Here is a 14,069-nt window from a genome sequence, read left to right as displayed (position 1 = left end):
CATGCCTCTGAAATTTTCCCCTTTTCTCAGGAGCAGCTCTTCCTTTGTCAGCTCTTGTAATTTCATCTTTCTACAGTGTTTTGAGCTTTTCTTCTAACCCTTCATGATGTTATGAAACCCACAAGTCAAACTGTCTCACATTAGGAGTCCTTGGCCTCACAGTTTTTGAATGCTTAATGTTATTTTGTTTTCATTCTTAGTCATTTCCTTGCCACTGTTGTCTGAAAATGTCAGGTCTCAGGAGATGGTTTTACCTTCTCAGTAGCTAACACTGAGCTGCTGCTTCCTTCCCACTTTAAGCTGGTTTTGGGCAACAGGGGGATTTTCACTGCGTCCTAGTAGAGACATTTGGGAACAAGTGGAGGTTGATGACCAGCAGGTAATGCCTTCTGAAGATTGTCCCCAAGTGTTTTCTTGCTTGCTAATAGTTTACCAAATGCAATTTTACAACCTTGGCTTGGATGCCAAGTCTGAAATCAGGAAACCTGAAGTCAGGGTGGGATTTATTTCACCTTCGACAATTTAAGGTCGCATGCTTCGTCTAAGCTAATCATGTAGGCTTGTGCCACCCTCAGCTCCTTTCTGATGAAAGTCTTTGGTGAGATGAGCTCTCTGGAAGTCCTTACTCCTGGTCACCAATTAGAGAGCTTCAGATGTGACTAGTTTAGTCTAGACTTCTAACCTTTAGGCAAAGCAAGTAAGTTGAATCCTAGAATGGATTTTATAAAACTATTGTTGTACCTCTCTCTGTCCACGTTTATTCCCTCTCTCCAGTTATAACAAAGCCCACTTGCATAAAATAGTTTTGAAATACCTTGTAAAAAGCTGACCTAGAAATGCAATGCAACAGTACTCTTTGTTCTGGAACATAATTGAATATTTAATGAAATTCTTGTTTGGTGCTATGATATTGGGAAATTAAAAGTAACATGTATGACCAAGTATAATCAAAACCAAAAATCTGAACCACTCATTTGAGCTGATTTTTTTGTTATCCTCCTTGGACATGATTGGATTTAAAAGAATAAAAGTAGCAAATGGGATCCTTCCAGTTTGTTGCTTCTTTTTCATATCTTGTTGGTGAATATTCTTTTCTAATACTGAGAGCACTTTATCCTTTTCTTACTGACGTTTTGGGAGACCACTCTTTTCATGAGCCTCATTTTGGAAGTTTCTGTTTAATTCTGCTGCAAGTATGGGAGACTTTTTTAGTGTGTTTGGTTTTTTCCTAGGTTGTTTGTTTGTTTGTTTGTTTAAAAAAACAGTAAAGAAAATCCTAAACTTAAAATACTGACCCTGTTAATGGAAAGAAGCAGCAATTAGGGAGGCAGAGTAGATGGTAATTCACATTTTCATTTTTATGCAAACTCTTCTTTCTTGCAGGCATTATAATGATAATAAATGGGAGTTGTTTCCAATGTGGGAACCTGCCACTCAATTGTGCTGTTAGCCCTGAGAGACTGTGTGTTGACAACCTAATTGATTTATTCTCTCTACAGCCAGAACTCTCCTTCATTATCTCTTAAGTATGGCATTTGAAGAGATGCTTTTATTTAATCTTTTAGACTTATCTGTCTTGAAACCTTACCGCCTCTTGATGTTGAACTTTCGTGCTTCCTTGCTAACTAAATTAACACGGGCTGCTGCATTTTTAAGCTTGTGTTTTACTCTCCTGCACCATGGATCCCAAGGAATCTCTGACTTCTGTAGCTGGGAAGGAAAGAGCACAATGGGTAGCGTCCATCAAAGGACGGGAGAGGGAAAATTATTTCTGGGTGAGAAAGACCCAGGGTCTATGTGCAGTGCACTTCAGGAACAAGGAAGCAAGTGTTCTGATCAAGCTGCTGAGTCCTTCACACAAGGGCTGGGAACGTGGCAGCGGATGGGCAGGCTGTGGGGGTTTCTGCATCAGGCTGGATGGGGGTCCTTTGGTGGGACAGCTCGCAGGCCAGGCAGGGCACAGTACGCCTTCACATGCTGGATGGTAGAGCAGAGGCCAGTACCAGTGGCTAAATCGTTTTCAGATATTGGTCATCCCCCAGTACAAGGACAGTTTGGAAAGGCTGTCTATTATTCTTTTAAAAAATAATTTTAATTTAAGTAGCAGTGCCTTGGCCTCGGTGAACATTTTTCTGACCTGCGCAGAGATAACAGCATTGGGCAGGTGATCCTATTGTGTATTCAGAGTTTAATACAGATGTAGTAAAGTCCTTCCCTTGAGAAAAATGCAGGTAAAGCTCAGCATTACTTGCTTTCTTTATCTGGACTGATTTGGTTAGAGGAGCTCATGTACACCTGCATGCAACTGCATGGCTCTGTGAGGATGGATGTGCAGTTTTTGCATGGAGGAGCAACGTGCAAGTTAGTGCAGGAATCCTTTGTCCCTGGAGAGCAGGAGGCAGTGGGGCTGACGGAGCAGGGGGGTTGATATGCACTTTCTCTCCCCAGGAGGAGAAGTTCCTTGAGGCGTCTGGTAAGGGAGCTCCTGCTGATGCAAAGCGAGCCTGTTCTTCTCAGGTTGCCAAAGCCTAAGACAGGGGTCAGAAGATGGGTGCAAAACCTCAAATGAGGAACACAAATGAATTATTCATGCAGGAAGCTGAAAATGCTGCCCTATTCCTTCCTTTCATACAGTGCCCAGTCCTGTAACCTCTATTTTGGCATGTATTTGTAATGTAAATTTTCTTCTGCATTAAAGGCAAGGAGGATCACCAAACTGTGATAGCTTTGGTAGTGGGTTGGGGGTTATTTTCAGGGGTCTGCACCACAGTGGCTAAGGTTTGAACATAAAAATTAACAGAATAACAACTACTACCATCATAATCCTTTCTCAAATATATTCTTCGCTGTGTGAGACAACTTCTGAAATTCAGGCTTTATATGACTCCCAAGAATGCATGTTGCAGCAGTGTGAGCTCACTAGTGAAAGTGAACTGTAATTTATTAGCCATACCAGGAGCCCTTCCTCTGCAGTTCCATGAGGTTTTGCTGCACGATATCCTGGCAAGTAATAAAGCAAAGTTCAGCAAAAGGTGTAGAACTACAGTACCAGGCACTTATCCATGGAATCCCTAATTTGTTAAAAGTGAAATACTTTACGTTTTTGTTTTCTGGTCTAAGACAGAGATAAATGATTAAAAGACATTCTCTCTTGCTCAGACAGAAGTGAATTTTGGATGCTACAAATTACTTTCCTGTGAGTGCTCTTTCTTGCAGAGGCTGCTACTCCTTCCTGTAATTAGACTGACTTTGTTTGCCAGATGTTCAGTGACAACATTATACTGCTGTAGTCTGTTTTCCAGTTGCTTTATTTGTTCCTAGGACAACTCCTTTCTTGCCTTTTCTTTCAGAGAGGAAATAGACAAAGGGAAAAAAATCCTTTACAAATGTTTTAAAGTGCAAAAGCTCGGACAATGGATTTTGCCCCTCTCTCTCTGTCTAACTGAAACAATGAAAGTCCTGCACTTTAATCTTCTTAGCCCCAGGGGGTCTTCTAATTATTGCAGCTGTTGCACAGGCTTATACATACTGACGTCCTCCTTCCCATTCATCTTGGAGGCTCTTTTATGTCCATTAGCTCCTCACTGGAAATGGAAGAGCCTTCAACTCTAAGAATAGGTGAAGTTTACCTTTTGGATCAGGATGAGGAGAACAAAGCATTCTCCAAGTTCCTTTCCAGGATTTACAAATGACCAAAGGCTCTTCTCAGCACTGCAAAAGCTACTTTAAATTGGCACTGATATTAACTCTTTAGTCCTGCTTTATTCGGGTGTCACAGGGATCCCAAACATACACCAGCTAGGAAGGGCAGTGGTTGCTTCCAACATGGAAGGAATGAGAAGCGAGATAGCTGGTTGTGGAGAATGCATTCACATATATTTAAGCAGTAGGAAGCTTTAAAAAAAATACAAGTTCAGAGAAATATCTTGCCATCTCCTGCTAAGTTAATGAACCTTTTTGTGGTTGTACTGAGAAGCAGTGCTCTTGTGCCCAGCTGAAGTAATACAGCATCAGTTCAGCAATCTTGAGAAAAAAACAAAACAAAACAAAAAAGAGGTAATTAATCTAAATGCATATCAAATACATTTTAATTACAATTATAGCAACAAATTGAATAAACAAATTGCTTCACATACTTAGGCATTTCTGGTTTGACCCTGAGTTAGGGAGTCAGTGTCAAATATTGTGTACTGCAGAAACACCAATGCCACCAAAAATAAATATTTAAAATGTTTGTATATATTTAACGATAACGTGCAGTAAAGCCAGATGCCCAGCTTGTGAATATTATTATGGGTTTATGCTTATGATGCAGGGTAAATGTTTTATCTGCTTCTGTTGTGAGCTCTGTAAAATGTGCCCATTTCTTATTTCTAGATCCAGAACACCAAGCAGGTCACTTGAACTCATGTTTTTATTTACTACTATACCACTGAATATAGTAATGCTCATTTATACCAACAGGTAACTTGCCACAGTGTCAACCAATGTTACAAAATTCTGAATATATTAAAATATGTATTTTAATGCATACCACAACTTTAAAAAAATTTCCAAATCATATTTTTGTTATTATAACCTTTTAAATTCCAAACATGATTAGTTGCTCTTGCCTAACTCTTTATGTTGTGAGGTAGTGTTCTGTGTTGGACATGTGGTAAAGGACTTTGTTGTTTAGGGTACACAAAGCCAAAATATGCGCACGCATGTGTGTGTGTATGTGTGTACATTATAAATAAAGTTTTGCACATGTTAAGACAGTGTAAATTTGCCCTAACCAGGTGATGGAGGATGCCCTATAACAGGGAAAGTGCAGGGATACAGGAGCTAGTAAAGCTATCTCTCTGACATTCCCTTTCAATCTCTCCTGGTACAGACAGTTCACATTAATAAGAAAATGTGCTTGCGGCTGTGCTTTAGTGTTGAGGGTCTCTGGAGCAGTGTGTCCCCCATCCGTGCTGCTGTGCTCCTTTGGCTCCCAGCACAGGATGAAGTTGTCCCTGGTCTTTGCTAGCTCCTGAAGTTTGCCCAGAAATTGTTTGGAAGGGTGTTATGGGGCCTGGGCCAAATAATGCGGTGAACTAATCTAATAATTTAACAGTCTTGGTGACTGAATTGCAGGCACCTGGAATATTTAATTTAGTAATATAAACATAGCCATAATTCTTCAGGGTGTATTCTTGTCACTGTTGCCAAACAATGCTTGGGTCCATTTGAAGCTGAAATTACATCGTTGCTTGGAAGAAGTACTGTTCGTGATGGGTTCTGTCAGTGCTTCTGAAAAGGCATTTTATGGGGATGCTAGTGGTCTGTAAGCTTCCAGTTAGTGCTTGCAGCTGGTGTGTGACTCGATATTAAATGATGAAATATAGGGATTCCCAGCATTTCCTCTTCTATTTTCCGTTTCTCTGCCAGTAGCTTTGATAAAATTGGTGTCTGATAACTGAGGTTTAACCTACCTATGAGTAGTTTTCAGATAATGTATTCTATTAAAATTTCAGAAACCTTCTTAGTGAATCACAGCTAGAAGAATGTTGTGTATTTTCTATTTATTGGCCATGTCTGGATGTTTAACAAGTGGCAAAATTTTACTGATTTTGTCTGCCTGAGAAAAAATATTTGTAAATATGTTGGAACCTCTTGAATCAACATTTTACTAAGTTACTCATATTTCTATTTACTCGTAAATTAGCATATTTCTTCCATCTTTCAACAATACTCTAATAACAAAGACTCCTTGTTAAATTCATTATTGCTACAATGCCACTATTTTCCCAAACTGTATTACAGTATGTTATTTACTCATCATGAAGTACTCCAATAAAATCATCAGAGAAAAGGAACATTTTATAGTTTATTTTTCTTGCTTTGTAGCCATTCTGTGAAGTGGATGTTTTACAGTGTTGCAATGTTTCTGAAGATTTTAGAATGCAATAAGTGAGGTTAAATGTTATTTTTCAGGGATCATCAGGGGACATCTTTGATGTTAAACTGTAAAAGACACTGGCAATAGGGGGGAAGTGATTTTGCAAAGTGGAATATCTGCTGCTTCGGTGTTGGTGCTCTTTATGGTTTGTTTTAGGTGTGCATGTGCAGCTGTTGCTGAATTCAGTGGGAATTATGTGTATATAGAAAACAGAATGTGGCTGCTAGACAGATCCTGTCTTAACCAAAACCATCTCCCTTTCCAAACGTCTGATGTACTCAAGTAACTTAGAAATTGTTGAGATTCTTTCCAGAACCAGAAAGGCCCCAAATAAAAGCAATCCTTGTTTTGTCTGTATCATCTGTAGTGTGTGCAGGAAAACAGGGTTATGAAAAGTTGACCAACAACCATATATTCATAAACATTATATTTGTAGGTTTGATGCATAAGAACAGACATCAGGGCCATCACTGATTAACAAATCTGCATCAAAAGCACAATTTTTTTGGTGTTCCCATTGGTCACGTGTCTCACTGCAGCTAGCAGACCTCAAACACTCAAGGGATCCCCTATTCACTGTTGACACTCTGGCATGCACATACTGCAGCTGCCTGCTTCAGAAAGTCTATTTTTAAGCCCATTTTTTCTGAGGACTAGACGTGCTTAGTCTTGTCTGGTCACACAGTTTGCCTTACAATTGGATGTGCCAACTAGATCAATAAGCCAACGTATCAGGTAGCACTGTTAGCATGAGCAACCTTTCCTGCAGTGCAATTAGCCAACCAGCGTTTGGAACTGGAAGAGTACGGGTAACTATGTGATATCATTGACACATTCTAACATTCATTCTCCCTTTTGATGACAGTTTTCTGTAACAGCAGTGAAAGTGCATTTATAGTTTAATTACTTTTTTCTGTGTGTACAGTGAATATAATTTCACCAACTATTAATAACATAAGGTGTTATATAGTTCCTGTGAGCAGCCACTAGAGGGGGGACATCATTTGTACGATAGCATATCTCTTAGCCTTTTACTATTTTTATTGTACCTATCTGATTTCACCATTGTAACAAAGGTAAAATTCCTGTATGATGATGGTGGCAGAAACGATGCAAAATGTGTCACTAATGTAAGCTTTTGTTTTTTCAGGTGTTGTGTTTCACTATCGTGCAGCAACCAGCAGGTATACTCTGAATTTTACACAAGCTCAGCAGACTTGTCTGGAAAACGGTGCTGTCATAGCAAGCCCAGAACAACTGAAAGCAGCCTATGAAGATGGATTTGAGCAATGTGATGCTGGCTGGTTGTCTGACCAGACGGTTAGGTGAGACATTTAAAACACCCCTTGACAGAGTTTCCCAAAATTCATATGCTTAGCCTGTACAGATTTAAAATGCTGACTTGTTGTGATAATAAACACAAGCATGCTGCATTTCAGATATCCAATTAGACATCCAAGAATTGGCTGCTTTGGAGATAAAATGGGAAAGAAAGGAGTCAGAACATATGGGCGCCGTTTTCCTAATGAAACTTATGATGTGTATTGCTATGTGGAACACATGGAAGGTAAGTGTCGCGGATGGAGTGACACATTTCAGTCATAAGAGAGAACTTCAATATGTTTACTGATATAAAACAGTGATTTACGAAGTTTGATAGTAAATGTGCCAGTGGTTTAACAAGATTCAATGTCAAGGTTCACTTGATACTTACTGTGTAGAGGACGAGGTCAGACAAACTGTCAGGGAAACCCTGCCATTGAGTCATGGGGTTCAAAAAGGACCCCCTTGTGTTCTAAATCCCTTCTTAGAGAGGAGTCTAGGTGCAGCTGGATCCACCCCTAGCCCCAGACTTGGTCAACGGTTTATGTCTGAAGGATTATATATGCACAGTCAATCCTTTATATCACTTAGTTAAGATTTCAAAGTTTAGCATGATATTAATCACTTACCAAGAATCTATTGTGGCAAGGACTCTCTCAGCCTTGAGGATTAACCTTGAGAGGCGTCCCTGCTCGAGGGGAGATCCTGGCACACAGCCCGCTGCTGTGTGGGAGAGCTCAACAGGCCCTGGGCTGTCCACTATTTATGCAGTAAGATAATTGACCTATAGTCGTATTTACATACTGACTACAGAAGTTAGTTTCTTCCAAGTTTGGCTTGAGTCAGACACTGACCAGCACTGTGGTTAGGTGGGCACATTGTTCAAATTAGCCTTTGGCTATTGTGTTGTTATCTGTCTCCCCTGCATCCACTCTGAGCCTGATGCAGTCATCACAGGCAGACACATCCATTACGAACACCACTGGTGGTTACCACTTGAGCAGGGTTACGGGAAATATAGGTCAGGTCGGGGGGTGTGGGAGGGGTGAGGCAAGCACACTGCCACAGTTAGATAGGTCCATATTTACTCTGCACTGCAAAATTTAAAAATGACTGGAGATTCTAATGTGGAAAGGCAAAGAAATAAGAAATTCTGTGTAAAACAAGTTTTGGCCGTTTTGAATCTGAAGAGAATTGCTGAATGAAGTGAACCTATAGTTTGTGGTCTAACAGGCCTTAATTAAAGGCAAATGTGGAGTCTACAAAGGGACAGTCAGGTTTAAAGCTGCTATAGTTAGTGCAGCAGATCTCACAAAAGTTGCTGTTGAAGCATCTTATTTTTTGAATGTTATAAAAGGATTTTCAAAGAAACGCATGTTTGCGAAACTATATATACTGTATATATATATATAAAAAGATGGATATAGTATGTGCTAACTGTATTATAGTTCATAAAGTATGTAATTAAGTTTTTTATATGCCCATGGCATAAAATTAGACAGATATTTAATTGAACTCCAAGTTTAATAATATCTTTTTAAAAAAAGGTCATCTCAGCATCAGAAAGAAACAAACAAGGAAAAGCTTTCTGTTGAGGAATCTGGATCTTCTTTAGTAAAATTCTTTGCAGTTCCATAGTACGAATATAGTATTTGCAAAAGCTGCTGATTAAATGGCTCTAATGTAGCAGAGTGATGATGATTCTGCCACATGGTGTCTACGAACCATGGTTCATATTGTGAACCCCATGGTACCCTGTGATCCATGGTTAGGCTCTGTGATTGGTCTTTATTCAACAAAGAGTTTGACAGTAAAAAGAAAAATATAGTAAATTTTTCTGCAGTTGGACAGTTCTAGCATACAGAAATCTCTGTATTACATGTGTGATGTTGTAACTGTTTCTTGTAATCTCTCTTCTGGAAGTGAATTTAACTATATGCTTTCAGTGGGCCTATAGATATGTTCCAGACACCAGTTATCCTTATGCTTAGACATTACTGTGACTAGTTAAATACATATACTTAAAATATAAATGCAGAAATAGCCTTTCCTGTCGCCTATTTTTTTTGGCTTTGTGCTGGTTATGCACATGGGAACTTCATTCTGGTACAGAAATACTTTGCAACCAAGACCAAAGTACATTTTCCATTTACTGCAGTGGTCTGAGTGTATCACACTGCTTCTGTCTTGACAGGGTTTTATTCCATACCAGTTTCACTGTTCCTTTCTCAAAAAATACTTATAGTTCCTAATTAAATATATTTTGGGTTGATTTTTGACTTATATGCATTTAGTTTAGTGCTCCTGAAGTCAGCAGAACAATAAATGAACCATGGCTCTGAGCAAGCCTGCCTTTGTTTGTGTACATATATTTGTAACAAGCAATAACAAAATTAAGGTGCTCTGTGTTTGTTTGTATTCTATCTTAGAGCAGAAATAAATTAGATCATGGAAAGTTTTCTGCTCCTGATGACTTATAGAAACTTTAGTTACTGAAATCAGTAAGTGTTTTTCTCTTAGTAGCCGAGGATCTGCCACAGACTACGTTTACCTTGGAGAATTATAAAAGTCAAGCAATACAAGTCTTGTAAAGACTCAAACAAATAGACGCTTAGGAACTCTGAAAATTAAGTGATGGAATTTTGTTAGTGCTCAGCATTGTCTTAATTTTATTTATGTTCCATCTATATCTGTCAATGAGCAGCACATATGAAGACTCAGAGTTCATAGTATTGATCCTCCATCAATCCTTGATGGGATTGAATTCTGAATCATCTCTGAATCAAGGCTTTTGAATTCAATTTGGGACTGTCTTAGGTTACAAAAATAAGTTTTAACTAATCCTTATCATTCCTGGATGAAGAGCAATGCCTTGTTCCTTTCCCTCTTAAGAACAGAGAAGTGTAATGGAGAAGCTTATCCTGAATGCATGTGAGCCAGCACTTTCTCAGGGTCACATATTCTCACTGAGCTTTTAAAAATAAAAATTAAAAAAAGTCAAAACTGAAGCCTATCTCACTGAAGCTAATGTTCTGTGCTTAGAACAATCTGGAAGGAAGCCGTGAGGTTCAAAGAGGTTTCAGTGACTGTGCAGTCTTTGGTGAAGATGCACATGCGTAGACTTTCAGTTGTTCATGAACATTAATTGACTCTTCTTTGTTACAAAATTTCATTTACCAGGATTTATAAGCTGGCTTTCCTCTCTGGGTAGCTCTACATTTCTGTCCTATTGCTGTGGGTGATGATCTGTTTAAAGGTATTCATGTCTTTGTGGTCTTTCAGCTAGACTGCGGTAATGTGATCTGCTTGGCTCTGAAATCTTCAGCATTTAAAAAATATAAACTAGCACAGAATATTGGGGAGATTTAGACTATCAATGCAGGTAACAATAAGCATGTACATTTCACCTTCTTCCTTACACAGCATTTTCCTGTGGAATACTGATTAAAGCAAATGCACAGTTTCAACCTTTATCTTAAAGATGCCTTGTGAGTTTCATTATCATCCTTCTCAAAGGCAAAGTGTGTTTGACCTCACCTTTATCTAAATGATTCTCAGAATATGCATTTATAGAAATGTTCCAGAATCTTTTTTTCTAAGTTAGGGAAAGATAACTCCATCTTGGGTTGGTACATATTGTACGCTTTTTTTCACTGAAGAGGGTGTGAGACAAAACATTGTGATAAATGACAGCTTCATGTTTTCTTGTGTTAATAGACAATGGCATTGCTACTAGAAGCACTTTGGTAGCAAGCTGAATTTGAGAAGAGAGGAGAATTCCCTTCAGAGTTTTACCATTGATTTCAACAAAGCAGAGTCAGGCCAACACTGAGCATGTAGGAAACCTCATCTTTAAGCTATTTACGTAGCAGGAAGGTCCTGTATGTGCTGTGAGGCAGTGACTGCTGTGAACGAGATAATTAGCAATTAGCTGTATGGCCTCAACCCACTGCATAGGGATTATTTTTTTTTCTGATTATGTTGATTGATTTTAATGCCAGATTAAGCTAAGATACTTTCCCCTATCCTTTTCTCTAGGTGGTTTTTCCGCCTATTTTCTCAGAAGTTTTCAAATGAACTGGCATCTGAAAATAACTTCTAGGAGTAAGAAGGAGTGATGGTTTTATGGATATAGGGTATGGGCACGGTATAGGCATGTTATACTGACATGCAGAGGAGTTAATTTATTCCATTTTGATGAAAAGAAACAGATGCATGTTAGGAAAAGACAGTACCACATCATGGTATAGTGCAGGATAAATTATTCTTCAGTGCCTTTACAGAAACCTGAACCTCTGAGCCAGACTTCCTTTTTAAGATGGGGCTAAGGAGCCAACATGGCTTTGTCTATAAAACAGAAGCAGTTTCTGTAAGAACAAAGGTTAAGTAAATGCAGAGCTTGTTTGAAGTAACACAGCATCAATGAGATTACACTTCGGAACCACACATCCATGTATCAACAGAAGTTATTGGAAGGTGAACATTGCAGTAAACTAGATCCTGTGTTTTGTTTGCTGTACTGTAACACATTCATATATTGGTAAAAGACTTACTGTTCAAGATTTAAGGTTATGCCAAATTTCTTATTGCCCTGACCACCAAAGGCTGATTCTGCAAGGTATGACCTTTCTCTTGTAATGGGTGCTCTCAACACGCCCTTAGTAACAAAAGACATTCATGGTATAGTGTAGAACTGTATTAGTATACTGTAGAATTCTGTTTAAACATGATTTTTTCCATGTTAATTTGAAAGTTCATATCTGCATAGCCTATTCTGATTCAATGCCAAATCTATTAGACTTGCACTAAAGAGGTCCTTATTTGGAGAGCCTGTGTCAGTGCGATGACTATTCATGGAATAAGATGTTGCCTGATTAATGATATCAAAATCTGGGCCATAATGAGAATGTCATCATGGAAGTCATTGAACAGTTATTGGTCTGTTGGCCGCTATTAACATGTTACCCCAGAAGGCCATAAATGGTGGTAGAAATTCTTGCAGTATATTTTAAAATAAATGTGTATTGAATTTACAGTACTAATTTGGGTACTTGCACTGAGGATTTGTGGGAGCAACACCATTTCAGTATTCTTCCTTTCTGGTCATATGAAATTACAAAGTTAGCCAGAGACTTGGATTTCTCCTTGAAACACAAACTATTAGCTTAAATTAAAACCAGTTGTCTAGGCTAACTCTTACTGTTTCCTTGTTCTGAGGAAAGGCAGAGAGATTAAAGACTGCACAATTATAAGTTAAATATTCTGAGTTTTTCTAAAACACACAGAAGAATAATTATGGAAAGGATTTAAAATTTCTGAGCTCCTAGTGATAAAAATAAGAATCTGGAGTAAAAATATCATTGAATAGGTACTGGGCATGGTCTCTTATTACAAACTGAATTACATTCCTCATATTTCACCACATATTTCAGTGTAACAAGCATTAACAAAAACATTTAGGATACCTTTAAGTGTGGGAGATTTTTACTAATAAAGAGTTTAATCTAAAATGATTGAGCAGAAAAGGTTTGGATATAACTCTGAGGTTCTCTTAACACCTCCAGCTGAAGCAGTGGCTGCACCAGCATCTTCTATGTAATAATTCTTTGAATGGAAATGGGTGATGAGGAAGGAGAGGTTTCCATTCTCTCTTCAGATAAGTGTATGTGATTGATTTGACAGTGCTCTGGTGTCAGAAATGGAGACAAAGTAAGAGCTGCTCGCCAAAGCCCACTGATGAAGTGAGGGGCTCTGAGTGTGTGGTGTGGAGCCAAAGCACAAATTAAACTACTCCATGCAGCATTGTCTTCTGGCCAAAACCAGTTAGAAGCCATATATGTCTAACAAGCGTATGTAATATGCAGATGGGGACTCATGTTAAGAAAGTTATTTTGGGGTGGCTGTTGGGCAGATTATACAGTGTCCCTTCCATGCACCATTACCCCCCCAACAGTGAGTGCAAGGAAGAAAAAGAAAAAACAAAACCAGATGTCCTTGAAATACTTTCCACCTAGTCTTATGCACTTTTCCTATTGTCATGGAAATTTCTGTGAGAATAATATTTAAAGAAGTCATAGTCTAAATAAGGCTTCAGATGAGAAGTTTCTTCTGTGTTTTGGGCAGCTAAAGATCTTCTCCAGAGTCCATTCTGATTCTGGAGCAACAATTAGATTAGATTTTTAAACCAGGACATGAGTAAAGAGTCTTTTCTTAGTTCAGGGCCTGTAGTAGAGTCATGGCCTTTACATTGGCTTATACTGGACACATCTCCAGCTTTGTATCGTGTGACCTAATGCAGGGTCATGGATCCAAGAATTCTCAAGAAAGGTACAGAGCCCAAAAAGAGTAAAACAAAATGGAATAACACCATGGTGGTTTCTATGCATGACATTGTATTCAAGCTCATAATGTGATAAAGCTCATCTTTGGGGAGATCAAAAATCCCGACGTCTAAATGATTCTTGTCAAAGTAAGGCACCAAAAAAAAAAATCATATAGAATCCAAAGATCATTTTTTCCCTCTGTATAAGTAAATGCCAGTGACACTTTGCAGCTACAGCAGAGCTCTCTAAGGGTATAGCAGTTTCCATGCTACTCTTCATGCTTGAGGGCAAGCCTGTAGGAAAAGTGTACTCTCCCAGTCTTGTCAAATGCAGTGGATTCCTGTTCAGCCTATGGTTTTGCATAGAATAGACCCAAGACGTTCAGGAGAGTTTAATTAAATCATTACTGATGTGTATCAAAAGGAATCAACTAACTTGTTCTAACGTGTAAGAGAAAAAGTCTTCTTCAGCTTGTCTAGCCTTTTGCTTTAAAGCTG

The 14,069-nt window shown here is 38.7% G+C and overlaps 1 protein-coding gene across 4 annotated transcripts in view; it reads left to right on the top strand.

The window, feature by feature from the left end:
* VCAN (versican) overlaps window positions 1-14,069 on the top strand; it is a 116,646-nt gene that overhangs the window by 22,616 nt on the left and 79,961 nt on the right. For all 4 annotated transcript variants that reach the window (XM_074812159.1, XM_074812158.1, XM_074812160.1 and 1 more), the window contains exons 4-5: window positions 7,077-7,251; window positions 7,366-7,493. In XM_074812159.1, coding sequence (XP_074668260.1) covers window positions 7,077-7,251; window positions 7,366-7,493 — 303 coding nt within the window. The remainder of the gene's footprint in view (window positions 1-7,076; window positions 7,252-7,365; window positions 7,494-14,069) is intronic.

This window comes from Strix aluco, chromosome Z (assembly GCF_031877795.1).
Source record: "Strix aluco isolate bStrAlu1 chromosome Z, bStrAlu1.hap1, whole genome shotgun sequence".
NCBI lineage: Eukaryota > Metazoa > Chordata > Aves > Strigiformes > Strigidae > Strix > Strix aluco.
This window is presented reverse-complemented; position numbering and strand designations above follow the sequence as displayed.